General features: G+C 37.3%; 1 protein-coding gene across 7 annotated transcripts in view; it reads left to right on the forward strand.

Annotated features, from left to right (window-relative positions):
• Positions 1 to 27,151, forward strand: part of DOCK10 (dedicator of cytokinesis 10) — a 280,897-nt gene that overhangs the window by 135,844 nt on the left and 117,902 nt on the right. For 6 of the 7 annotated variants that reach the window (XM_029224638.1, XM_029224643.1, XM_029224645.1 and 3 more), the window contains 2 exons: positions 3,905 to 3,994; positions 22,033 to 22,115. In XM_029224638.1, the coding sequence (XP_029080471.1) occupies positions 3,905 to 3,994; positions 22,033 to 22,115 (173 nt within the window). The remainder of the gene's footprint in view (positions 1 to 3,904; positions 3,995 to 22,032; positions 22,116 to 27,151) is intronic. The other variant, XM_029224644.1, reaches the window with a different exon arrangement.

Here is a 27,151-nt window from a genome sequence, read left to right on the forward strand (position 1 = left end):
GTATCTAATTCTCAGAAAAGAAATTATTTGTAACCATGTTAATTCCCTTACTTAACAAATATGACTCTGTATACTTTCTGCCTATTTGATCGATTTATTTTTGCTTCAGCAGAGATACATGAAAGAAATTTAAAATGATCAAGATGGGGTTAGGGGGTTAAGAGGTACAGACTGTTATGTATAAAATAAATAAGCTACAAGGATGTATATAGTACAACACAGGGAATATAGCCAGTATTTTGTAGTAACTGTGAATGGAATAGAACCTTTAAAAATTGTGAATTGCTATGCTATACACCTGTAACTTATGTAATATTATACATCAACTATACTTCAATTAAAAAATGAAAACAAAAGGAATCAAAAATGAGTAGAAGCAATACAGTTCTTAAAGTTGAAATTGTATGGAGCCCTTCAGCTTTTTCACGCAAGTTCTCCAGCATTATGACAAACTATAACTGAGGTTAATAGCATGTTATTATACATGTATTCCTTTTCTTGTATTTGTGTACTCTGTGCAAGGTATTAGATGTACATGTTGTAAAATATTGTTTCAGATTTATCACATGGTTACATGAGGGTGATTCAGCCCCAGCTGCCTTATTTAGCAAAGAATCAACATCATCTCATAACTAGAGGTCATCAGGGATCACACATAACCATTGTACCTATGATTAATTTTTATTACCCCAAATTGAAGGAACTTCCAATCTCATATATTGAATATGAGCATTAGCCTGTGTATTTGGGACCCTAATCTTTACTCTGTGGCATCACAAATCAGGTAGTCATGTAATTATTATTACTGGAAACCTGAGCCCACCTTCCAGAAAAAAAACAAAAAAAAAACCTTCTTAAACCAGCTCAGTATTCACTCTATTGAACTATACCACAGAGTACTTGATCTTAGTGGGATGACAGGTTTATGGTATAACTAAACAGGAAACTAAACTTTGGGCCCCTTTACTCTCCATCAGACTTAGAGTATTTTAGAGCAGCTATTATTTTTTTAAAGGCAAGAAATCAATAAACTGTGGAAGATAATGAAAAAGAGGAATCTTTTGCTTTTTTATATAAAAATTTTATTATAATGACTGAAATATAGAAAATTTTTTCAATTGGAGGAAAAAAATCCTTAATCTTGCCAGTAGATCACAATATGTAATGTTCCCTGGAAACGCATCAAGTTACACTGTGTATCTGCAAATTATCTGTCCAAACAGGAAATAAGTTATCCCCAGACAACTGAAATCCAGCAATAATCCCCAAAGCTCAATTTAGGCATGGATTTTCATCTTCTACTCCAACCTTTCAATAGAGTTTATTTACTGTTTATCTTCTAACAGAGTGAATAACATAAAAGATGCAACTAGCAAAAGGAAATTCAAAAGGAATCAAAAATGTAAAATCTAGATAATAATAAATCCTAAACTGGCTCCAACACGCTTCACGTGGGAGGTAATGGTTCCCTGTGTGTGTATCTATACTTGGCTTAAATCGACAGCCATGTCCTGCGAGCACTTCCAGACTCTCTTCACACAAACTGCAGTCAAATCCTGGGGCAGATGCACTGACCGAGGGGCTCTGTATCTGTGTTTCAAGATGAGCATTTATTTTTGCCATATCATGTATCTTGATTACAGTTTTCTTATTATTTTTTTGTCCTCTGATCATTATTTTTGTCCTCTGATCCTGTTAGAGTCACATGACATTCTTCCTGTTTCAGTGTCCACATCCCATCCTCCCAATATGCACGTACATGCGTGCACGCCCACACACACAGATACCACCACACCCACTCACACATGCACATATACATGCTCACACATGACAGACACACGCTCACACATGACAGACACACTCGCCATGCACACAAACACATGCTATCAAGTACAGCATACCTTCCTGCATAATCACACTCACACACCAGGCACACACCACACACACACATTCACGCAGACATACTTACACGCTACATGCAACCACACAAGCTCACACAGACGCACACCACCCACACACCACATGCATACACAGAATGCACATTTACATACTCACACACATTCAACACACTCAACAAGTAAGTACTGAGCACCCAACCAGGCACTGAGGTTATAGCGATGAACAAAACAGACCAAATTTCTTTCCCACGAGGAGCTTATATCAAGAGTGAAGAGAAAAGGGGATTTGAAGAAAATATGAGGCTAGGATTGGAAGAAAAAGAACGATGCTGCCCTTGGTGGCAGAGCCTGCAGCTGCAGCTGTGACCTCAGAAGACTAAATTCCCTGGACCCCTCTCCTTCCCAAAAGTAAGGATGGGTTTAAGACTCTCGTCTGTTTTAATAATTGGTCTAGAAAAAAATGCCCTTCATCCAGAACAGTTCAAATGAACCTTATTTTGTGCTTTAGAAATGCTGAGGAATCATTTGTGGCTTTGGGGATGTACAAAATAAAAGATCCCAACTGTTGGTACTATGTATGTTAACAGACTCATCATCCCAGCATCCTTGTAATCCCCAAGGAGTACAGACTAAAGGAAGCTGGTAGCTGTTAATGGAAAGCTACCAATTTATGGCATCCCATAAGATATATGCAGGGGAAACAATCTATGAATTCTGTTTTAAATGTCTTATATTAAGAGATTCTTTATATTTTTAGTTAATGTATATTCATTTAATAAAAAGTTGTTTGTTTAGCATTGAAGTTGAAAATGTTTTATTTATTTCAGTGAAAACAAAGACACTAAAAACATGACTTATTTTCTTCAAGGTCCAGATTTACTGAATACCCTTTCTTCTCTCCCACCATAATTGTGGCTACACACACACACACACACACACACACACACACACACACACAGGGCTTCTGAAAGGGGCTAAATTTACCCTGTGGATATTCAAGAGATTATTTACAGTAGGATTAAAATAATGTAGATTTTGTAGGTTTTCTTTTTCATTTCAAATGTATTTTATCAATAGCATTAAGAACAAAAAAGATACCAATATAAATAAACTAGTCAAAATATACAGATGCCCAAATTTTTGTGTTCTGCAGGGAAGGAAACAGCTTAAAATTATGAGCTTCACAGATAAAACAGTACTTGCAATACAGTGTTGTAATCCTCCCTTATCCACTGGGGATACATTCCAAGATCCCCAGTGGATGCCTGAAACTTCAGATAGTACCAAACTCTATACATACTGTTTTTTCTTATACGCACATACCTATGATAAAGTTTAATTTATAAACTAGGCAGAGTAAAAGATTAACAATGATAACTAATAATAAAATAGAACAATTATAACAATATACTGTAATAAAAGTGATGTGAATGTGGTCTCTTTCTCTATCACAATATCTTATTATACTGTACTCACCTTTCTTCCTGTGATGATGTGAGATGATAAATGGCCTAGGTGATGAGGTGAAGTGAGTTGAACGATGTAGTGACATAGTATTAGGCTACTATTTATTAACTTTCTGACAATACATCAGAAGGAGGGTCATCCTGGATCATGGAGCCCTGAAGATGTCGATGAGATGGGATGGTGGGGACAGAGTGTGACGGCTTGAGATATCATCATGCTATTCAGAACAGCACACAATTTCAAACTTATGAATTGTTTATTTCTGGAAGTTTCCACTTAATATTTTTCAACCCTGGTTAACCATGTGTAACTGAAACCATGGAGCAGGGGGAACTAACTGTAATGCCAGTGGTGGTAATCCAAAGAGGTTTGAATCTTCCCTCCTAGAGATTAAATTGGTAAGAACTATGGAAGTTTCTCTGTCTTCTCTTATCCTTAACTGCTAAGATCTCATACACTTCTTTATTGTGCCTTTGGTATAGTGGTCTGCCCAGTGCTTTAAGACGGAAGGCTTAATTCCTTTTCCTTGTTCCTCTCAGACTGCCACAGTTCCTTGGGACATACGAACATTGTACTCAACAGTACCCGAAGATGCAGAGCACAAAGCAGAAAATTTACTGGTGAGAGAGGTAAATGCAATGCTTCCAATCCTTTATTTTATAAAGCTTTGCTTCTCCCCATTTAGTTCTTTTTTTTTTTTTAACATCTTTTTTGGAGTATAATTGCTTTACAGTGTTGTGTTAGTTTCTGCTGTATAACAAAGTGCATCAGCTATACGTATACATATATCCCCATATCTCTTCCCTCTTGCATCTCCCTCCCACCCTCCCTATCCCACCCCTTTAGGTGGACACAAAGCACCGAGCTGATCTCCCTGTGCTATGCGGCTGCTTTCCACTAGCTATTTATTTTATATTTGATAGTGTATGTATGTCAATGCTACTCTCTCACTTCGTCCCAGCTTACCCTTCCCCCTCCCCGTGTCCTCAAGTCCATTCTCTACGTCTGCATCTTTATTCCTGTCCTGCCCCTAGGTTCTTCAGAACCTTTTTTTTTTAGGTTCTGTATATATGTGTTAGCATATGGTATTTGTTTTTCTCTTTCTGACTTACTTCACTCTGTATGACAGAATATAGGTCCATCCACCTCACTACAGATAACTCAATTTCATTTCTTTTTATGGCTGAGTAATATTCTATTGTATATATGTGCCACATCTTCTTTATCCATTCATCTGTTGATGGACACTTAGGTTGCTTCCATGTCCTGGCTATTGTAAATAGAGCTGCAATGAACCTTGTGGTACATGACTCTTTTTGAATTATGGTTTTCTCAGGGTATATGCCCAGTAGTGGGATTGCTGGGTCATATGGTAGTTCTAGGTTTTTAAGGAACCTCCATACTGCTCTCCATAGTGGCTGTATCAATTTACATTCCCACCAACAGTGCAAGAGGGTTTCCTTTTATCCACACCCTCTCCAGCATTTATTGTTCGTAGATTTTTTGATGGTGGCCATTCTGACCGGTGTGAGGTGACACCTCATTGTAGCTTTGATTTGCATTTCTCTAATGATTAGTGATGTTGAGCCTCCTTTCATGTGTTTGTTGGCAGTCTGTATGTCTTCTTTGGAGAAATGTCTATTTAGGTCTTCTGCCCGTTTTTGGATTGGGGTGTTTGGTTTTTTGACATTGAGCTGCATGAGCTGCTTGTATATTTTGGAGATTAGTCCTTATTTGAGTATTCTTAACAAAAAGATTTAATTTTATTTTCCTTGTTTAGATTGAGTTGTAGGAAAGGCCATAGTATGTGAGAATTTTGGATAACAGAGTTTCTATTTTAAGAGAGATATTTCTTTCAAGTATTAACTATAGAAATAGTTAATGGGAAAACCATGTGGACAGCTTAAAGGGACTGATAAAAGTCTGTTGGTGTAGCATCTACTTGCAGTTAGTTGGTGTAGGAGAGGCCTATAAAACTGCTACTTCTTCTAACCAGACTGCAGGTGGCTTTGGGGCAGGGATTGGGCCCACACTTAACAGCTACTTAGTAGATGTCTATTGAATGAATAAACGAAGTCAGTCCTTCCTTTACAGAATATGCAATGATATCATTTAGCCCAGCACAGGTCAGACTGAAAGTAGTGGGATCTAAATGCAGTCTTTAATCCTGAGAAAGTAGCGTATCCCAATTAGGATTTAAATGAAGCTACATAAAATAGCAAAACCCTTTCTCAGCTCTTAAACATATTTGTGCGAGTAGAAGCTAGCTTTATTAGTGTACATACTGATCCTAATCTTATTAATCATACATATTTTATTTTGGACTATTCAATCCAGATCGTCTTTACCACAGATTTGCCTTTTTTTTCCCAATTCTATCATTTCATATTTATTTTCTCAAAGTTCACATTGAATTACACCATCTCCTAAGAAGGTTAAAAAAAAAAAGTGCAAATTCAGATAACATCAGGATATCTGAGTATACTGTTTTCACATTTACTGATAAAAATGTTTCATCAGTGCCATAATATTTTGTTTACAGTCGCCTTAGAGGAAGTCTTAATATCTAGTAGGGCATCACTGTTTTAAAAGAGAAAGAAAAAAAAAAAGAGTTGGTAAATCATTTTCTACACAAGCAAATCAGAATCATTGAGGCCAGGTCTGCAAAAGTCCTGCAGGAAATATGTGTTGACTTAGGTAAGATTTGAAATGTTTATGATATTGAATGCCTAACAGGGAATATTTAACTAGGTCTTTTAATGTGTTCTTTACTAAAATGTTTCACTTTCTTCATAAAGATCTTTAACTTTGTTGTTGTTTATTTCTATGTATTTTATAGTTTTGTTGCAAACGTGAGTAGAGTTTTTAAAACCTATTTCCATTTCTTACTGTTCATTGCCAATATTTTTTAAAAGCTATTGATTTTCAAATATGGATAACTAGCTTACTAAACTCTCTGATCTTAATAGATTTTTTTTAAATTTTTAGGTGTGTAGTCACGTCATCTGCAAAAAAATTTTAAATTTCTTTTTTTCTAATAAGTATATTGTTTATTATCTAATAACTCTAAAACAATATTGAATAATAATGCTAACATCAGGCCTATTGTCTTATTCTTGATTTGGTGTTTTATGACAGTTTCAAGTACAAAAGAACTGTCTAAGAAGGGTCTTTCTTGGTCTTTATCATGTTTAAGAAAGGCCTTCCTTGGTCTCCACAGTGCTTATAGAGACTGGCTACCCTATGTTGTGAAATTCATATTCAGCCTACTGACATAATAGCTTTTTTCTTGAATTTATCACTGTAATAAAATTAATAGGTTGCTGTCCTATGAATGCATACTTGTGTTTCTGGTATAAACTTTCTTGTTCAAGTTGTACTATTACCTTAATATTTTACTACATCAGGATTGCTAATTTTTTCAAATTTTTGCATTTATATTCATGAGTGAAATTTTGGCTCTAGTTTTCTTTTTTCCTTTGGTATTAGAGAAAAGTTAGCTTTAAAAAATAGAGACATACTCCATCTTTTCCTGTCTTCTGAAATTAAAAAAAATAAGCCAGTGAAATGAAACAGAGTATCGAGAAACAGTTCCAAGTGCATATGGTTACTTAGTAAATGGTAAATATGGCACTTCAAATTCTCTGGGGAAGGGTAGACAATTCAACAAATACCACTTGGCTATCCATTTTGGACAAAAATAAAGTTAGAGTTGTATCTCACAGTACATGTAAAAATTAATTCCAGATGAATTTTTAAAATCTTAATTTTAGAAACGTAAGTTATAAAAACGTAGGAAAACATTTTTTTAGTGGAAAGTTATGGAAAAATGAACACATTTAACAAAAGTCTTAAATTTTTATGATGAATGGAACATAAATCAAGCCAAAAGAAAATAGTTAGTGAACTCATTTGCAACTCATGTTCTTTTGCCACACCGCCCCACACACATTCCTAATACTCAAAATTCTACAAGTTAATAAGAAAAGGTAAATAACCCAAGAAAATATGAGCAAAAAGATAGAAGCAGGAAGTTCAAAAAGAGCAAGACTAAGTTGGCCAAGAGGTGTACAAAGTTGCCCAGCTACGGGGCTTCCCTGGTGGCGCAGCGGTTAAGAATCCGCCTGCCAATGCAAGGGACAGGGGTCGAGCGCTGGTCCGGGAAGATCCCACATGCCTTGGAGCAACTAAGCCCGTGCGCCGCAACTACTGAGCCTGCGCTCTAGAGCCCGCGAGCCACAACTACTGAGCCCACGTGCCACAGCTACTGAAGCTCTTATGCCTAGAGTCCATGCTCCACAACAAGAGAAGCCACCGCAATGAGAAGCCCGCGCACTGCAAAGCAGAGTAACCCCCGCTCTCTGCAACTAGGGGAAGCCCACACGCAGCAACGAAGACCCAACGCAGCCAAAAATAAATAAATTAATTTTAAAAAAACTCAAAAAAAAAATTGCCCAGCTACACTTGTAATCATAAAAATACAAATTAAAACAAAAATGATGTATAATATCTGAATGAAGAAAAATTTAAGTTGAATATAATTTAGTGATAGTTAAGACTATAGGGAAATAAACACTATAACACAGTATTTGTAATTCTCACATGTCTATAGCCTTTTGAGATATTCAAATGTATCTTTTTTTTTTACATCTTTATTAGAGTATAATTGCTTTACAATGGTGTGTTAGTTTCTGCTTTATAACAAAGTGAATCAGTTATACATATGTTCCCATATCTCTTCCCTCTTGCGTCTCCCTCCCTCCCACCCTCCCTATCCCACCCCTTGAGATATTCAAATGTATCTTTTATAAGTCATACATATAAGTATGCAACATGAATATTAGAAAAACAAACACTAGAGCATAAAAATACAATTACAAGCATGAGTATTGCAGCACCAGACAATTTGTAATATCAGTTGATAAGGGTGGGGTTGAATATATTTTGGCACATCTATATTTTATAATAATAACTAATGGAAAAAAATTACATACATTTAAGTGTATTAATTGGAATGCCCATGATACACTGTTAAGAGAAGAAAGTAAGTTGCAGAATACACAGTATATCATTGGAGAGTTAAAAAAAAATGTGAATATGTAAATATGTTATGTAAGCCTAGAAAAAGTATTAAAAAATGCACATTAAACTCATAACATTGGTTACCTCACAAGTTTGGGATTATAGGAAGGAGGTAGAAATTGATTTTCAGTGTATATATTCTGTATTGTTGTGATGTTACAAACAAATTTATGTAACTAAAAAGTATTTTGAAAAAAAATTACTTAGAATATATCTAAAAATGCTGCCAGAATTGGAAGCAACTAGAGTCTGTTTCCTAAAATTGTCTCCAAAAGTTAAAATCCAACTTAATTCTTCAAGTTATTAGGTAGTCACCTTAGAGACTTCATCAGATTCTTTTATTATTATTATTATTATTTTAGTTTGATCATGAAAATATCATATGGAGAGATCAAAATCCCGTATGTGTTTTGCTTTATGATTCTATTTATCTGCTGGGCTTCTCTGTCCATGATAGAAGCCAATTAGGTTCCTCTGACATAATCCATTCTTAATCATTTGTAATATAGTATAATTTGAATAGACTTATAAACATTTCCATGATCTTAGGGACTTTCCTTTCTTGGTCCTTGCACCTCTTTTTGGGTATATAGAGTATTTGTGTGTTCCAGATTTTCTGCAGTCTCTCTCCTTTAGGCTGTGGAAAATTGGTCTCACACGAACCAGGGGTTCTTAGCTCTCCCCTGTGGGTCTCTAGTACCTGAGGCTTTCGAGGCCTTGGATTGGGTTGCCAGCCAACTTCAGCTTTTTTGCTCATTTTATTGCCTGGTAAGCCTTCGGGGTAGGGCCAATCAGCTCAAAGATGAAATCCCAGGACCTAATCAGAAACCACACCCCAATCTCTGGATCCAACCAAGGTGTCAAGTTTAGCTCCTTTCCCTGGTGAAAGGATGGCCTGAAAACTAGGTCAGTACAACACTGGAGACTTCTAAGGATATTCTAGGGTTCTTAGAGGCCTTTAGTTTTGTTTGTACTTTCATGAGCTTCTGCACCACAACTTTAAATGGCCACATCGATCCCTTTATTTCTGTAGTTCTCTAAGAATGTCCACTTCAGCTGAGAACAGGTTGGCCACAAAATATGCCTTTGTCTTGCTATTTCTCCTGGGGAGGAATTTTCACCTTCACCTTTGTTCCTATATTAATTTCCTTCCAACTACTTGCAGCTGGGATTATTCCTCCTTTACTCACTTCCACCCTCCGCTTCTCGATTCTCTTAAGAACTTCTCTAAGGAGAAGTCAGGTGGAATGCCTTTTACCTCAGATGCCAGGTAACTGCCAAAGTTTTAGATTCCAAATCTCAGGGCAGAGCCTCTGACTTGGAAACATGAATGAATCTTCTTACCATGTTTTTCCCAACTGTGTGGATCTAAAGTAGAAAAAAAAAAAAAAGAAAGTGGAGAAAGCCTGGGAAGAAACTCTTTTATTCCCTGCTAATTTTTCTGGATCACTAGCTGTGAAAACCCTGTGGAAATTCCCATAGTTGTACTTGTTTTTAAGGATGGAGATAAAGTGAAACTTGTGCCTTAGGATAGAAAGAAGACAACATTACATGATGATAATGGAACATGAATACTTGAACCTGGAGACAGTAGATAGAAAGAAAAGGGTCACCAGAGAGCTGGGTTAAGACTGAGAAATGACCCCAGAGAACTATGCTGGCAAAAAGTCTTGACCTCAGTAGCTAATAGCCACTGATCTTTATTGACTACTTAACTCTGTGCCAGATACGCTTCTCAGCCCTTGGCTTGCAGGAGTTCCAAACATACGTTTCGTCATTATCATCACCTTTTAAAGATGATGAAACTTTCATAGAAAAATGAAGGAACGTGTCCAGCCTCATACAGCTGGGAATAGACAGGTCCGGCGTTGCAACCCGTGCCATCTGGCCCCTGGCCTCTGAACCATGATGCCGACTGCCCATGTGGGCTTTGCTATAGCTGCCCTCTGGCAGGAACACTTGTCTCAGTCTTCTTCCTAACCACCCCACTGTAGCTTTGTAACCCTGATGCATGCAGTTAGTGGACCACACTTTGAGAAACATTGGCTGGAGTTTTGAAACCAGAGTAAGCCAGCACTGAAATGAATTCATTGATATTTGTAGGGTTTCGTAGAAACACGTGTTTCCCTTACAGTGGCTGCTGCATTGCACTAAGCAATCTTTTTAGTCCACCCTGTGCTAAATTGCCCTGCGGCAAGGACAAATACCCTGGTTGCTAGGCAACAAACTGGCATGAATCTCATTTAAACACATGGAGTTCAATACTAATTTTGAATTGTCCCTCTACACTCTACTTCGACAGCTCTGAGCCTCTTTGGAAAGGCAGTAGGCATTCTTTCCTTTTTAAAATAAGAGTATAGGTGTATTTAATATCCACTAAAGCACCTCACACTTAACGTTAAACTAACACAAGTCAGAGTTCAGCAACATTCTCTCTATATATTTTGAACATCCTGTGTTATAAGTATTACTACCTCATTTTACAGCCTACGAAGCAGGTCCTGAACAATTAAATATTTGCTCAAATACATACAGAACCAGAATTAAGCCCCTGATGTCTCTAACCCCATGCTCCATGCTCTTACCAACGTTGCTACCTCTGACCCTTTGAAAAAATGCCTTTAAACCATGCACTTAATAGCCTGACCTAATGGGGATATTTCCACTGTTCCCAAGGGAATATGTCCTTCATTTTGACAAGCATTTAACCTTTCTTGCCTCAATTTCTCCATCTTTAAGTGAGGATATTAATAGTGCCTATGCTGTGTTTCTAAAAATAAATATAGCAATGGTATGAAAACACTTGGAAAATAACAACTGGGGAGCCATGTCTTTATTTGATCCTCATAAATGACTTAAAATCAACATCTATAACCATAAAAAGTATGAAACACTTCTGTGATAAAACAAGCACCACTTCCTCCCACTGGGGGTCAGGGGAGCAATTAAAGGGATCTATGAATAGGGTGCAGACTTCTTAAGCAAAACTTCTGTAGCAAAGTTTTCATTTTAACATACACAAAACACTAATTAACACTAAGCTCTCAGTTTGGTCTCTCTTAACAAAGAGGATGAGAGAGCAGAGAACTGAGAATAATACAGTGGCCCAACAGAGAGCAAGGGTCCAGGGACCACTTCACCTGAATGGCTGAGAGAGATACTGAGTACTAAGGTAGCAAGTTAATCTGCCAACAAAGCCCCCTGTAATTTCTAGGAACCAACCTGCAGCAGCAGTAGAATAATGAAGAAGTGAGGAGTCAGTCACGAATTCAAGAATCCACATCTCACTTTGGTCAAAGGCACAAGACACTCAAGGACTTAGAGTTGTGGAAACGTTAAAAGAATGGAAGCAAAATATCTATATATACTTCTGTATCTGAATATGTCTGTATACATACACATGCACAGAATGAGGAGGTACTGTCCTCATCCCGAAAGTACTAAGTTACTGAGGCAAGGACAAGTTCGGATTTTAAGCAGCGTTTCCAGACCAGAAATAGTCGAATTCTCCAGGAAAAATATAAAATAGATAACTAATAAGGACCTATTGTATAGCACAGGGAACTCTACGCAATACTCTGTAATGGCTTATATGGGAAAAGAATCTAAAAAAGAGTGGATATATGTATATGTACAACTGATTCATTTTGCTGTACACCTGAAAGTAATACATCATTGTACATCAACTAAACCCGAATACAAATTTTAAAACAATAATGAAAACAGGACCCAAGACTGAATAGGGAAAACAAACCAGATTCAAAGAAGACAGGATAAATGTTGTTGAAATCTCTAGGCTTCCATAGAAAGTGCACACTGAAAACCAGGAGAAAAAATGGTTGAGATCAGAGCAGGACACCAATTTCATAGAGGCACAGAGTGTTCTGCAGAAAGCTGCAGGATGTTCACAGGTCTCACACACACACACACACACAGATTCTTTACACACACACACACACACACACACACACAGATTCTTTAACTAGCTAGCATCTATTGAGGCTGCCTTCAAAGGGAATATGGAATGAATTATTTCCCAAGTTTATTTTACCATGGAGAAATTCTGTTTCCCCCCAAGTATCTTGAGAAATATATTTCAGAAATGCCGATGTATTGTAAATCTGATGGAAGGAAATCATCAGGAACTAGGGGCACAATACAGCTCAAGTCAAACAGAATCAGCTCTTGAGTGAACTTTGACATGCATTTCATTAAGGCAGATGGTGAGGAAGAGAAAGGGAATATTAAAGCCTCTGAAAGAGCAAATTAATTGTTTCTTTCTTTTTATGGGCACATCCATTCTTAATTCTTATCATTAGTGTCAAAAATGTCTACCTTTCTCCAGAGTAAACCTCTTACAATATTAAGACACAATCCCAGATACACCCAGTGATGGGAGTTCTATAGATTTATCTTCATGCAGCAAATTGTAAGTATTAACAAGGTTAATTTCAAAGTTGGAAGTAAATAATAATAATCATAAAGCTCAGAGTAACACCTTTTGCAGCCCTTAAATTTCTCCTCTCAATCCCCTATCCAATTACCAGATTATGTTTTCTCGTGTCCTAGAGGTAAATGCAAATTCAGTGACTTAAACAAGCTGCCCCTTTAGATATACACAGAAACTGCTACTCCCAGTCTAGCTGGGTGGAGTTGATCATCTTTACAAATGGTTAAATTCTTTATATAGAAAGTTCCTCACTTGCTGATTTATATTGTTACTGTGGATCACATACAAAGTGTATGAAATAAAGGGCCTTGTCCACTGCATGAAAGATTGGACTGGGTTTATTATTCACCAACATTTATCACTTACTAAGCTACTGATACCACCTGGATGTAACATAGTCAAGGAGCTCAGCACCAGGCGGGAAATGACAGACCTGTGATCAGATTTTTGCAGAACAACTAACAAGAACCCTTGGAGTGTTACTGTAAAATAGAGAAACAAGGTCAGGTTCACATGTTAGAAAAAAACAACTAAAGGCAGACCAGAGAATGGATTGGTTGGCTCGTGGGGATGAGTAACACTGAAGGGAAGTTGGACAGATAGGAGACTATTTATTTTAATAGCCCAGCTGGGTTAAAGATCTGTGCTAACGTATGGCAGCATGGTTGTGGTGACAGTAAAGAGCTGTTAAGGAGACAGAATTGACAGGAGTTGGTGACGGAAAAGAAAGTAAAGGAGAGGACTTTATTGGCAATGACTCCCACGTTTCTGTCTTGGGCTATTAGCCAGATAGTTGTGCCGGTAATTTAAATAAGGTCCCCAGAAGAAAGTACAGATTGCTCAAGCAGGGATGGATGAAGCAAGTAAGGTGATCTCTCCGGCCGACATGCAGAGAGAGATATCCAAGAAGAAGATACATATATAGGTCTCAACGTAGAAGGATAGAGTAGGCCACTGGCTCTGGATTTGAAAGTTGAAGCTTTGAGCCTGGAAGAGCTTGCCCAGGAATGCCACGAGGCAGGTCCCTGAGTGACGCTCCCACATAAGGGGCTGGCAGGTCCCTGAGTGACGCTCCCACATAAGGGGCTGGCAAAGAGGGCCCAACACAGGAGGTGGAGATGGAGTGGACCCAGAGGTAGAAAGAAATCAAGGAGAGATTGATTTCTCAGAAACAAAAACCTGTCAATAGCGAGAGTGAGCCAATGGCGTAAAATGCCAAAATGTGTCAAGATTGGGTAATTCACTGGATTGGGTAATTCAGAGCCATTGGTGGTTCTTTAACAGAGCAGTTTCAGAGGCTTTGATCACAACCCGATTACAGTGGGTTGAACCCTGAAGAGATGCAAGATGTATTATGTTATCAAAGAAAGTGCTAGTATATTGTTGTCCCTTTTCCCTAGAAAGTGCTTTAAGGGTAAAACCAGTAAAACTGTTGGAACTCTTCAGGCAGAATAAGCTATGCATTCTGAATCTAAAAATAGCTCAGGAGACTGTTAGATAATGTACCGAAATATTGCTTAATTGATTAAGAAGCAAAATTTTGTAACTATGAAAAACAATATATGGCCAAGTGAGTATAATATTGAAGATGAATTTCTTCTTCCTCATCTACCATTTGGATCCAGACAAGTGGCATTCAATTAATTCGAGAGAAAATTATAAATAGTCAAGGTAGAAGCTGCATCATGTCGAGAAGTAAAAGCGATTTTAGGCGACATGGATCCTAGGCATTTCAAAGAAAATGATGACGAGAGGAAGGCTGGCCATGATTTCAAATGTATTTCATGCTGCCCCGTTTTGTTAACTGAATGAAACATATCTAAAAAGAATGAAATGTATCTTTTCTGAAGAAAACACAGGGAATTTCACTTGTTCTATGGTTGAAATAATTTTATACGCTTTATGTTTAATTTTGGACGGCATGTTGTGTACATTGACAAAGAAACCATTCTTTTAACCAAAATGCCTTTGGACTTTATACAAATTGTTTGAATCTCATATGTAGAATAAGGTGCAGTTCATCACCCAGAAATAAGAATGAGTCTTTCAGTAAATGATTCTGAGGTGGGCTTTTTTTTTTTTTTGCATGTATAAATAAATTAAGTAAAAATGAATGCCGTTTTCTGATTCTGAATCATTGGGCAGCAAGTGAGTGATTCTAATGCATTTGTTAACTTTAGACCAGAGCACGGTAAACATAGTTTTCTTCAAACTAGAAGTAACCCCTCTGCTGTGACATCAGGGGTACATGCACAATTTCACTTACTAGAAGATATTAGGGAAAATACAACTACAAAAATTTCTCCAAATTAAAAAAAAAGTCTTAACCCTTTCTTAATAAAATTAGTGCAAATAAAAGATTTTTGTTTTTGTTTTGAAGAAGGAGGCTCTTAATTCACCAGTGAAGGTCTTGCTGGAAGTTAAGGGACTTTTCATTTTGTGTGTACTTTTTAAAAGTAAATTTATAAGTAAAGCCATATTTATTTTGCAACTTCAAGAATTTAATGGAAAAATGATATCAAAATCTGTTGTCCTATATATAGTTTAGTCTTAGATGTAAAGATTTTTTTCTGTCATAGTCGAACAAAATGGATCACCCTATTTTTTTTAACACTAAATGTATGACAGTAAAGATAATAAACGTACAAATGTTGATTAAGGTAAATTCAAATGCATTTACTCTTTAGTAGCATTAGGATAAAATGTATATGGAAAACACTGTTGAAAACAATGAAAACAAAATATTTTTGTGTTTCACATTAACCACCTTGAATAAATTTATTTTCTAGTCTGTCACATCCCTAGAATAATAATAGTCTTGTTTCCAAACATGTAAAATGGTTCCCATTCTAAATTGGCTTCCTCTAATCTTCTCCACAATAAAAATCATCCTACAATGTTTGGTGGTAAGTGAACAAAGACAGAAATATAAGTCAGGGACCCTGGAGTGTAAAAATTTTTAAAAAACCATCATAAGTTTGAACCTAAAATTTCAGTTTCATTGAATTACAGCCCAGATTTTATGACTTACATGAAAAGAACAAGTAGATCATAATATTATCAAGGTTTTTTTTAGTACCATCCATTATTTATGTCCTGACAAAATACTTGTGACATCTAGCTGGGAAATTAGAGTGTAGGTCCCCGGATTGGGCACAGGTGTGATTTATGAAAGTCTAATTTTAAAGTTTGTTCAGTTGCCTTAGTGCAATGCATTTTTTAAAGACAAACCAAATACCTGGATTCACTTTCAATTTAAAATCAACAAAGGTAGCAATTTAGGCTACTCTATAATTCAGACACAATAGTTAAAAATGATTTACAATTATGGTTGGCATTTGATGTGACATTCTGTTTTACATGGTATATGCATATTTATATACATAGTAACACTATCTAATATCAAGTAATATTTTAAAAAAACAGACTCAAAAATCTATTAAATAAGATTGTACCATGATTTCTGAAACTGAATCAGATCTATAGTTACATCATGTATTTTGTCCAAACTCATTTTCATTTCTCTCCCAAGAGTGTAGTATAAGTTTTAAAAGATCAGTAACTGTTCAGCTTATTTTCATAGTACAGAAATTAATGATTGCATTTTAAAGGAATATATAATGGTCAAGTTATGTGGTCAAGTTAAATTAAAATGGTCAATATATGTGGTCAAGTTAAATTAAAAATGTTTTCAGTGCCTTTTCCTTTCTTCTAAAATATCGGTGTATTTATTGGGTGACCAATGTCCTGATTTGCAGGAAGTTTCATATTCTACCTGTTGGCCTGGCTAATAGCATCTCCTTTCACTTTGAAGTGCTTCAATGTGGACAATAAATTATTCAGCCACTCTTTCAATACATAATTTATCTGAATTCACTTAACTTCGTGATGCTGCATTTTTTTAACATTTATAAAACAGCCATAATTACTTCTAAACTTTGTAAAGAATGGCATTAATATGAAAATCACTACCATCGTTTTACAAATACAGAATTAATCCCATTGGTGACTAAGGGCCAAAAAGAACACCTTTTGTGGTTGCATAAATATTTCTGGCAAGAAAGTAGTCGTGTAATTAAATAACCTCTATAGCCAGAAAGAAAAATAATTTTGCATCTAAAATGCAATCTGTTACCTGCTTGTTACTCTGTAGCCAGAATCTAATAATCAGCCTTTTTAAGAGATGGACAAATTACATTGCCAAACCTAAATTGCTATTTGAGGTAGGTGACATGATTTGAATTGATTCTGGTGATCCTCTAAAGAGGACGGGAAAAGGGGAAAAATGATATGTTCTGTTTAGAGTATTTTAGGGTATGCTTTATAGTTGCCCAATCTTTTCAAAAGTATTTAGATTTTTAGAACTTTTAAGGTGTCCTGTTTAGTTATTTCTAAAGGAAAAGAAAGAATATAGAAGATTCATTCATTCAACACATATATATTGAGTTTCCACTACCAGTAAAACCCCATGCTGTAGTTGATATGCTTCCTGCTCTTTTGAAAGGATGTGCCTACTTACAGGGAAGCTGGAGGGTCACCTCAGTTACTAGAGTTCCCTGTGTGAAGCTGGGACCCTAATGCTTTCAGTTCATAGGCAGACAGCATGACAAGGACAGAGTCACACTGTCACCCCAGTGGAATGATGCATTTCAAGGCCCCCTCTAGAGATTCTGATTCAGTGAACCCCCCGTGGGACCCAGGAACCTGCATTTTAATTAGCAAGCTCCATGGACACAATACAATTTGGGCAACACTATCCTAATGATTTAAAAGCCTTGGACTATGTTGAGTTGGCTCAATTTTTTGTGTGTCTAAACATATAACAGGCAGAGATGGCAAGATAAAGGCTGAACAAGCAAACATAATAAACAAATAAAATGTGAACCGGGGCATTGCTGTTTGGAAAAATTAACCAGCTCAGCAAATGTTTGCTGGATATTCAGTCTTCATCTTTGAAGCAGACTGTGGCAGTGTCCCTTTCTCAAGGGGATAAGAAGTGGGTAATTTAAAATCAGTGTTGTGAGGTAGGTACTTTTTAGGGGGGAAATGGAGCCATTGCCTTACTAAAACAAGCAGAGTTGTAGCCTGTGACTTTGAATTTGCAACAGGTCATTTCAGCTTAGTTTTTGGACAAAGAGGAATTGTAGTCATAATTATAATAGATCTTAATGATCTTCTTAGAGCGAGTGTGTGGGCTGGAACAAAGAATGGCGAATAATTTTCTATGCATAACATTTCCAAAATGCCTAACTATGTAGGAGAAATGTTTATGTGTTTGTAAAATGCACTGGCTTTCTCAGAATCGGAGAAATCACAGGTTTACAAGGATTCTTAAGGGTCATCTAGTCCAACCCTAATCCTCATCTACCTACCACCAGATACAAGAAACCTAACAAATTCAGAAGGAATTTGATTAAAACAGAACGCTATGAGAGAGAGGCATGGACATATATACACTACCAAACGTAAGGTAGATAGCTAGTGGGAAGCAGCCGCATAGCACAGGGAGATCAGCTCGGTGCTTTGTGACCACCTAGAGGGGTGGGATGGGGAGGGTGGGAGGGAGGGAGACGCAAGAGGGAAGAGATAGGGGAACATAGTATATGTATAACTGATTCACTTTGTTATAAAGCAGAAACTAACACACACACACACACACACACACACACAAAACAGAACGCTATGATCATCAGAGCTAAAATAGCTCTCCAAAGCTATACTTGAATAAATCAAGAAAAACAAGTTGTTATTATCAGCTATCATGAATGTGATTTATAGATTGAGTCAAACTTGCTGAGAAAACCTATTTTTTAAAAACAAGTATTTGTTAATTACTTACCCTCTGTTAGGTGCTTTATAGGAATCGATCCTAATGAAGGTGGTATTATTTAGACAGATAAAGAAATAGATATTAAATCGCTTAATTGAGACCTCACAGTTAATACCAAAATTCAAAACCAGGTTTGCCTGACTCCAAGACAGAAACAGAAACACCATAGAAAACCTCTGGAATGGTGGTCCAGATGTGATTTTTTTTTAAAAGGCTTCAAAGTCTGCAAATATGAAACAACTCATAAATTAGTTGAATAGACTTTTTGAGTCAGACAAATCCAGTTTGAAATCCTACTTCTGTCACATGTGGGATCTTGGGCAAAAATGTGAGCCTCTCCTTGCCTCTGTGATCTATAAAATGGGAATATAAAATCTCATGGATTGCCTGTTAAGATTATACGTAAAGCACCTACTAGAACAGTATCTGACAGGCACTTGCCACTGACAAAACAAAAAAGAGGTAGTTCTTTACTAGGCTGTACTATTATAAGAAATAACCACCTTCATTTTTGGTCAGTGCAATTCAGGATTAACATATCTCAGGTTTGGTGAAGCCTGTGGCATCTCGTGAACAGTGTGTGTAATATGCGTGAATGTTTATCGTGGTTACACATAGGTACTATCCATAGCAAGACAGGGCAATAAGACAATGCACATTTGTCCCGTCGAAACCTCCAGATTAGGAAGTGTAGCAATAGATATTATGAGAGAGAAATTTCTAATCCAGTCTAATATACTGAGTGTTCAGTTGCTAAATCAGAGATCCTAATAAATAAAATGATTTGACCAAAATCATGTTGGAATTCAGTACTAGTCCCAGACCAAGAATAAAGCCCTGTAGCTCCTGGTTCAGTGCGGTACCCTCTGTTCGCATTTTTTTTTGTAAAGAATATACGTTGGTTTGGAGTTTTTTTATCAAGAATCTGTAAAATACTTTGAGTACTCTATCCTAAGAAAATGATCCAAAATGGGTCAAACTTGAGGGAAAATGGGAGGACCAAATTCATGAAGAAACACTCTGAAGCGTCTTTTTCTACAATGGCACAAAATTTGAAGTAGCCATAGTAACTGCTCACTCTGTCCTCTTCTCTAAGTCTTTGCTCAAATGTCACCTTCTTTGTAAGACTTACCCTAACCATTCTATTTAAATTGTCCCTCCTTCCCCAACTCTATCCATCCCCCTTCTTCTGCTTTATTTTTCACATGACACTTAGCATTTCCTGATACATTACACAATTTACTTATTTTTGTGTTTGTTGACCAGCTCTTCACAGGGGCACACTTTTCAAGAGGGCATGAATTTGTGTCCCTTGTTCACTGATGTATTTGCATCACCTGGAAAAACGCCAGGCACACAGTATGGGTTCAATAATGTTTATTGACCAAATTAATGAATTGGACCTGGTTGGTAAATTAGGGTATGAGACTTTATTCTACTTATTTAAAGTGGTCATAAAATTTAGAAAGCAAAAGTTAAAAAATCTTTAGAATATGCCTTTAAGTGAATAAAAACAATATTCCAATTCAAATATATACTTAGAGGAGAACTAGGTAAAACTATGCACCAGAAAAAAGAAAAAGATTGAAAGGGAATGCAAAAAAGGGGTGGGTTTTATGCTTTTTATTTTCCATTGTGTATCGTTTGAGAACTACAGGAAAGTGTAGAGAGAAAGGAAAGTAAGTGAGAGAGGGTGGGAAAGAGCCGTGATCATGAATGTTTTTCCCTCTTGGGTTGCGATGCTGTGGATCTTTGTGATCCTTGCCTGAATTCCTGGCATCTTTATCGAAAATGAAGATGGAACATTTTAGCCAGGGAGCATATCAAGGTCCAGTTTTCCTTTTATTTCCAGAAACGTGTGGTTTGCACAGTTGGCTCAGGCACTGGCAAGTTAAGAAATTTAATTTTAGCTAAACATTAAGTTTTGTTCACATTCCTCCTCTCCATCCAAAGTCGGTACACATCCCCTGAATCCTCTTTGACTGTTATCCACATCTATTTGTCTTGTTGCTGTTCTGTTTTTAATCTCTTCTTTTCTCCTCTCCCCCTGCCGCCATCCCCCCACTCCTATCTTTGTCCTAGTCTCATGCATCGTTTGCCCTCAGTCCCCATTTGCGTCGGGGTGTTTCCCTGAACAGATAAAGCTGTGGTGCTGAGGAAGTTCAAGGCTAGAGAAATCCAGTGCGGCTAAGGACCCCTAACCCTTCTCCCTGCCTTTCCTGTGCATCTTGAGGCAGGTGCCCACACCCTATGTTCTCCACCCACCTTTCTACACCCCGCTGTGAGCCACTCCTTCCCACTTTCTGTTTCTGCAAAGACAGTGCCCGTGCTTTCTTTGCTCTAACCCTTCCACACCTTGAGTAATGACTCTCCTGAAGAGCTCTCATTTGCTGTCTCCTTCTTGGTTACAAAGACGATCAGAGGTCTTATCTCTCACATTGCAGTAAGTTTATTACTCCTCATTTTTTCCCACTAATGCTAGAGGACAGGGTCTCCTTATCAACCTGGTGTTGCTGTTTAATCCCCAGATTTATGTAATTTTAGAATCTAAAGGAATCTTAAAAGCCAGCTAGTGAAATCCCTATTACCACTCTGTGGTCAGTACTGTGACAGGCACAGGGTTGGTGTTTGGGAAATATTTGCCGTGAGTAACTACTGCAAACTCAGCCATCATGAACCGCTCTAAGATAATTCTTTTGTGCTATTAACATTGTTTTTTAAAAGTTTTTTTGGTCATCTTTTATTCACATATATTTATAAAGTTGATGAATAATCAGGGAGAAGGTTGGGCTCGGAAGGCAATGAGGTAAAACTGAAAAACTCATTTCAAGCTGACAGCAGGGTTGATATAAAGAGGAAAAGGATAGGTTACTGATGCAGGAATAAAAAGAAATGGGCTAAAATTATGGTGAAAGGATAGCATATAAATAATAACATATTTCACTGCTAAGAACTGTTACATAAAGGAAGGCTTTCCAAGGAACGCTGAAAAATGATGATACTGGAGGTTAGTGACATATCCGGTTATGATTCAGGGGATGATTAAATTAGGCTTTCCTTAATGGAGAAAAATAGAATAAATATGTTAAACAGTTCCTCCTCTAAGAGTCTGGGAAAGGTTAGATTTTCCTTTCACTGGAAAATGAAATGATTGTAATGCTCAAGCCCCTTATCTACCTTAAAATTGCTAACATAGCTACCTTAACATTAACCAGGAGATGATGAGCACTGAATGCACTGTGCTTCTTTATCAGGACAGCTGCTTTTTGAATGATAATTTTTAATTGCCATTGTTTTCCTTTCAGGCTTGTAAATTTTACAGTTCCCAGTGGTATGTGGTAAACTACAAATATGAACAGTATTCTGGAGACATTCGACAGTTACCTCGGTAAGAACCTATTATGATTACTTCTTGGGTTTTTCCATATATAAGCTATGTTCCCTAAATTCTGCCGCTGTTCTTGAATACATGTACGTTAATCTAGTATCAAGGTATGTTTTACAAAATTTAAAAGTAAAAGTCATGATGGAACATTTTGTTCAACAATGTATTGCTTGTAACCTCACAGAATTGGGGTGAGAGGTACATATACTCATTTAGGTTTTGAACAAAGTTTTAAAGTACCATGTCATTCTTTCGTGAGCTGTCTTTTCAATAGCAGATACAAGACAATTTAAAAAGTAAAATTTGGACCAGAAATTTTTTCTGACAATATTCTGTATATAGCATTCAGATTTGCCATTGGTTTCATGTATTTTCACTCTGGGATATCAAGGGGCACGAAAGTAAACAACCTCCACAGGAATGATAAATGTCTAAGAACAGCAAAAAGGAAAAACAAACACCTACTATTTTCCAGATTATGGGGAAATAAAGTCTTTAGGAAAAGGTGATATTGTTCTGCAACTGCCCAGATGTCACCTCTATAAAGAATTTGCTCACCTGACCAACTACCTGACCTAGGGTAGTCATTTATTCTGTGTCTGTGTCTCCCACTAAATTTAACCACCCCTGAAAGGGCAGGGACTCTTCCTCGCAGAATCCCCGGCAGGCCTAGGAGAATGCCTGGCACATAGTAGGTGTGCAATAATTACTTATTGGATAAGTAAACTGAGAGAGCAACAAATTTTAAAATATAATAATCCTGGATGGGCTTGGAGTTGCTTAAATTCAAAGAACTGCAAAGAACTGGAATCTCCCAACACACTGGTTCATCAAACTAAAATGATGTGCATCATCCAGAAAAAACACTTAAGACAGTCAAAAGTTAATTTTTTACTAACACTTCCCTCAAGTGAAACTTTGAGGTCATACACATTGCATCTAACTTTTTAATGGACACATGGTTTAGATTTGGGCACAACTTTCTAAGATTTTCCGTGCCCCGAGAAACATCTTTTCCAGACTGGGATACTTGGAAGTGCTGCTATCAACTCCTGGATGCAGAATTTGAAGTGGAGGGGGTGTTATGGAGTAGCTCTGGGAAGGTGACATTTGGGCTCAGATCTGAAGGAACCGTAGCTACCAGCACTGCAATCTCCAGAAAAGGGTTCCCAGAGGAAACAGCAGGGGCAAAGGCCATGAGGTGGGAACCAGAGTGGTCATTCTGAGGCCGGACCTAAGGGTTGGTGAAACCATGGAACTAGGCAGGGGACCTCGTGGGTCCTGAAAAGGAGCTGGATTTTATTCTCATTGCAACAGAAGACTAGAAATTTGTAACCTGGAGTGTGACATGATCTGGTTTACCTCTTTAAGAAATTACCTCCTCTACTCTATGGAGAATGGGATTGTTGCAGTGAGAATTAAAAAAAAGAAAGAAAAGAAAAGAGAAGCAGGCCATTTCTTTTGGAGTAGCGTTACTGTGAAGAGCAAAGCAATGTTCCTCTAAAACAGCAAGTCTTTATTCAAAACAGTGGCTGTTAACTTTCACCAAATCTCTGAACGTTCCTTTAGATTCTGGTCACTCCTAAAAGATAACTTCCTTAAACTTCATGTTGGGAAGGTCTCATCACACCCTAGGCCTTCATGAATAATTATTACATTCAGAATGTCTGGGCCTTAGTCACACACCTTTTGTAGCTGCAATTGAAAAGCAAAGCATTTTTTAACATCGAGACTTCTTCTTTCTGAATAGTACTGAGAAGTGGTTACAACTTGTAAGCCATGTCCAAGCACTTGGCAGACTGCATATAAAGGGAGAGAGTGTAGAAAGAGGTGTTCAGCTGCCATTTGGCATAAATGCCTTCCTGCTGTCCTTAGGTCCATTGAAATCTTCAATGGCTTTATTCCCAAACACTGTTCATCTTTTCTTGTATTCATGATGCCATAAAGAAAAATAAATTAATTTAAAAATTCACATGCACTATATTCTTCCTCTGTGAAAACAATAGAGAAGGCACCTCCAGTCAGAACAGGGTCTGGATATCACTGTTGAATTGGAATTCTTGTAGAGCACGAGAAGGAATCTCATGAGAAGAAATGCAAAAGTAACCAAAATATTGCTGAAAATTTCCCTGACTTTAACTAAAGGATGTGGAAGTTGCTACCAAGAAAGGGAAGCATAAGACTGCTGCTAAGTGAGAAACTGTAATGAACTCTATATGATATGTTCAAAATGAAAATCAGAAGTTCTAGAATAATCCTCATGTATCCCCTGAACGAATGAAGGCTGTAACATTGAATAGTAAAACTATTTTTTAAATGATTTTACAAAGCTAAGCACTTCCCACTAAAGACTACACATATTTAGGTCAGTAGTGGGAACATAATTTACTTGGGCCTTCTGAGACTATTAGAAGTAAATCATTTTCATACCTCCTGGATTAGAAGAATTCTCCTATGTCTGCTACCAATTTAAACTGATCATTTCTTTTTATGGATTGCTGAGGCTTTAAAATAAAAACTTGGAATTATGGGGAAGTGAAAAATGATATGTGTTCATGTCCCTCATTTTTAGTCTTTAAATTTAAAATTGTGCGATTATCCACTCTTAAGAACCTCATTTTTTTAGTGTCTGTTCATAGGAAGATATTGGAGAGAGACTTTATTTCAGGCTAGAATGTAAAATGTAAAGACTTCACACATTAGAAATAAAAATTGGCACTGAAATTGGTGTTCCTAGGAAACAAGAATGTCATAAAAAAAAGTATGATGTCAAAGCAGCCAAGAATATACAATGGGGAAAGGATAGTCTCTTCAATAAACATTGGGAAAGCTGACAGCAACAAGTAAAAGAATGAAACTAGACTACTCTCTTACACCATACATGAAATTAACTAAAAATGGATTTACTACTTGAGTATAAGACCAGAAGCCATAAAACTCCTGGGTAAAAACATAGGCAATAAGCTCCTTGACATTGGTTTTGGCAATGATGTTTTTGGATCTGACTCCAAAAGCAAAGGCAACAAAAGCAAAAATAAACAAATGAGACTACATCAAATTAAAAAGCTTCTGCACAACTAAGGAAATCATCAAAAAAGGCCAACAACGATCTTATTAAAAAATAGGAAGAGGATCTGAATAGACATTTTCCCAGAGAAGACATACAGATGGCCAACTGCTACATGAAAAGATACTCAACGTCACTAATCACCAGGGAAATGCAAATCAAAACCACAATGAATTATCTCCTCACACCTGTTAGAATGGCTATTATGAAAACAACCAGAGATAACAAGTGTTGGTAAGGATGTGGAGAAAATGGAACCCTTGTGCACTCTTGGTAGGAACGTAAACTGGTGTAGCCACTACGAAAAACAGTACGGAGATTCCTCAAAAAATTAAAAATGGAGCTACCATATGATTCAGCAATTCCGCTTCTGGGTATTTATTTGAAGAAAACAAAAACACTAATTCGAAAAGATATACACACCCCCATGTTCATTACAGCATTATTTACACTAGCCAAGATACAGAAACAACTTAAGTGTCCACCGATGGATGAAAATGTGGCATATATACACAATGAAATACTATTCAGTGATAAAAAAGAATGAAATCTTGCCACTTTTGACGACATGCGTGGACCTGAAGGGCACTGTGCTGAGTGAAATAAGTCAGAGAAAGACAAAAGCCATATGATCTCACTCATATGTGGAATTTAAAAACAAAACCAGAAAAAAAAAAAATAGCAAGCTCACAGATACAGAGAACAGACCGATAGTCGTCAGAGGTGAGGTGAAGGGGATCAAAAAGGTACAAACTTCCAGTTATAAAATAAATAAGTCAATGGTAATGGAACGTACAGCTTGGTGACTAGAGTTAACAATACTGTATCGAATATTTGAAAGTTGCCAAGAGAGTAGATCTTAAAAGTCCTCATCACACACAAAAAAATTCTTTGTAGCTCTGCATGGTAACGATATCAACTAGACTTATTGTGGTGATTATTTCACAGTATATACAAATACAGAATCATTATTTTGTACACCTAAAACTAGCATAATGTCATCTGTCAATTATACCTCAATTTAAAAAATGTGAAACAAACAAAAAATTATGAGGCCACAGATTTCATTAATCTGCAGGCTAAAATACAGAGATAAATGACATACTTAAAAGTTTTACCACAGCTGGGTGGATATAAAGAAGAAAATTTCATAGAGTATATTTTGTGATAGATAGAAGATCAATTAAAATGGAACCTGTAGGGCTTCCCTGGTGGCGCAGTGGTTGAGTTGAGAGTCCGCCTGCCGATGCAGGGGACACAGGTTCGTGCCCCGGTCCAGGAAGATCCCACATGCCGCGGAGCGGCTGGGCCCGTGAGCCATGGCCGCTGAGCCTGCGCGTCCGGAGCCTGTGCTCTGCAACGGGAGAGGCCACAACGGTGAGAGGCCCGTGTACCGCAAAAAAAAAAAAAAAAAAAAAAAAAATGGAACCAGTATAGTTGGGCTGATTTGGAACCGAATTTTTTTTAAATAAAAGAACACTTCTTGAGTGTCGACAGTGAGCCAGAATGTGCTGGGTGCCATATGTACATTATCTCATTTAACACGCATGACCCCACGGAGTAGGATGTGTTTTCCCTGTTGTATAAAGGAATGCAGAGCATCGAGAGGGTTAGTAACTAGCCCCCAACCTCACTCCAGTCAGGCGTCTCCACACTCCTTATATGAGGTATAGGAGGTAATTTGAGTATAGAAATGAGAAATAAGACTGACCAGAAATGACAACTAATGTTGGGTCCAATCACCGGAAGGTGAGGCCCCTGCTGAGCCCTCCGTCTCTGGAGCCCAAAGGCCCTTAGAGACCCACAGTGGTCTTGGGGGAAGAATTTTACCTTCAACAGCCAGAGGTGCTTATCTTTTAATGACATCCAGAAGAGGGAAAGGTCATGCTTAATGACCCTGCAGATATGAGACTGAGTAGTGATGATGGTTACTTAAGGACAAGGAGGCAGTGCCCTGTGGGTCAGTGGGAAG

The sequence above is a fragment of the Monodon monoceros genome, unplaced genomic scaffold (genome assembly GCF_005190385.1).
Source record: "Monodon monoceros isolate NGI ecotype Baffin Bay Population unplaced genomic scaffold, NGI_Narwhal_1 Super_Scaffold_16, whole genome shotgun sequence".
NCBI lineage: Eukaryota > Metazoa > Chordata > Mammalia > Artiodactyla > Monodontidae > Monodon > Monodon monoceros.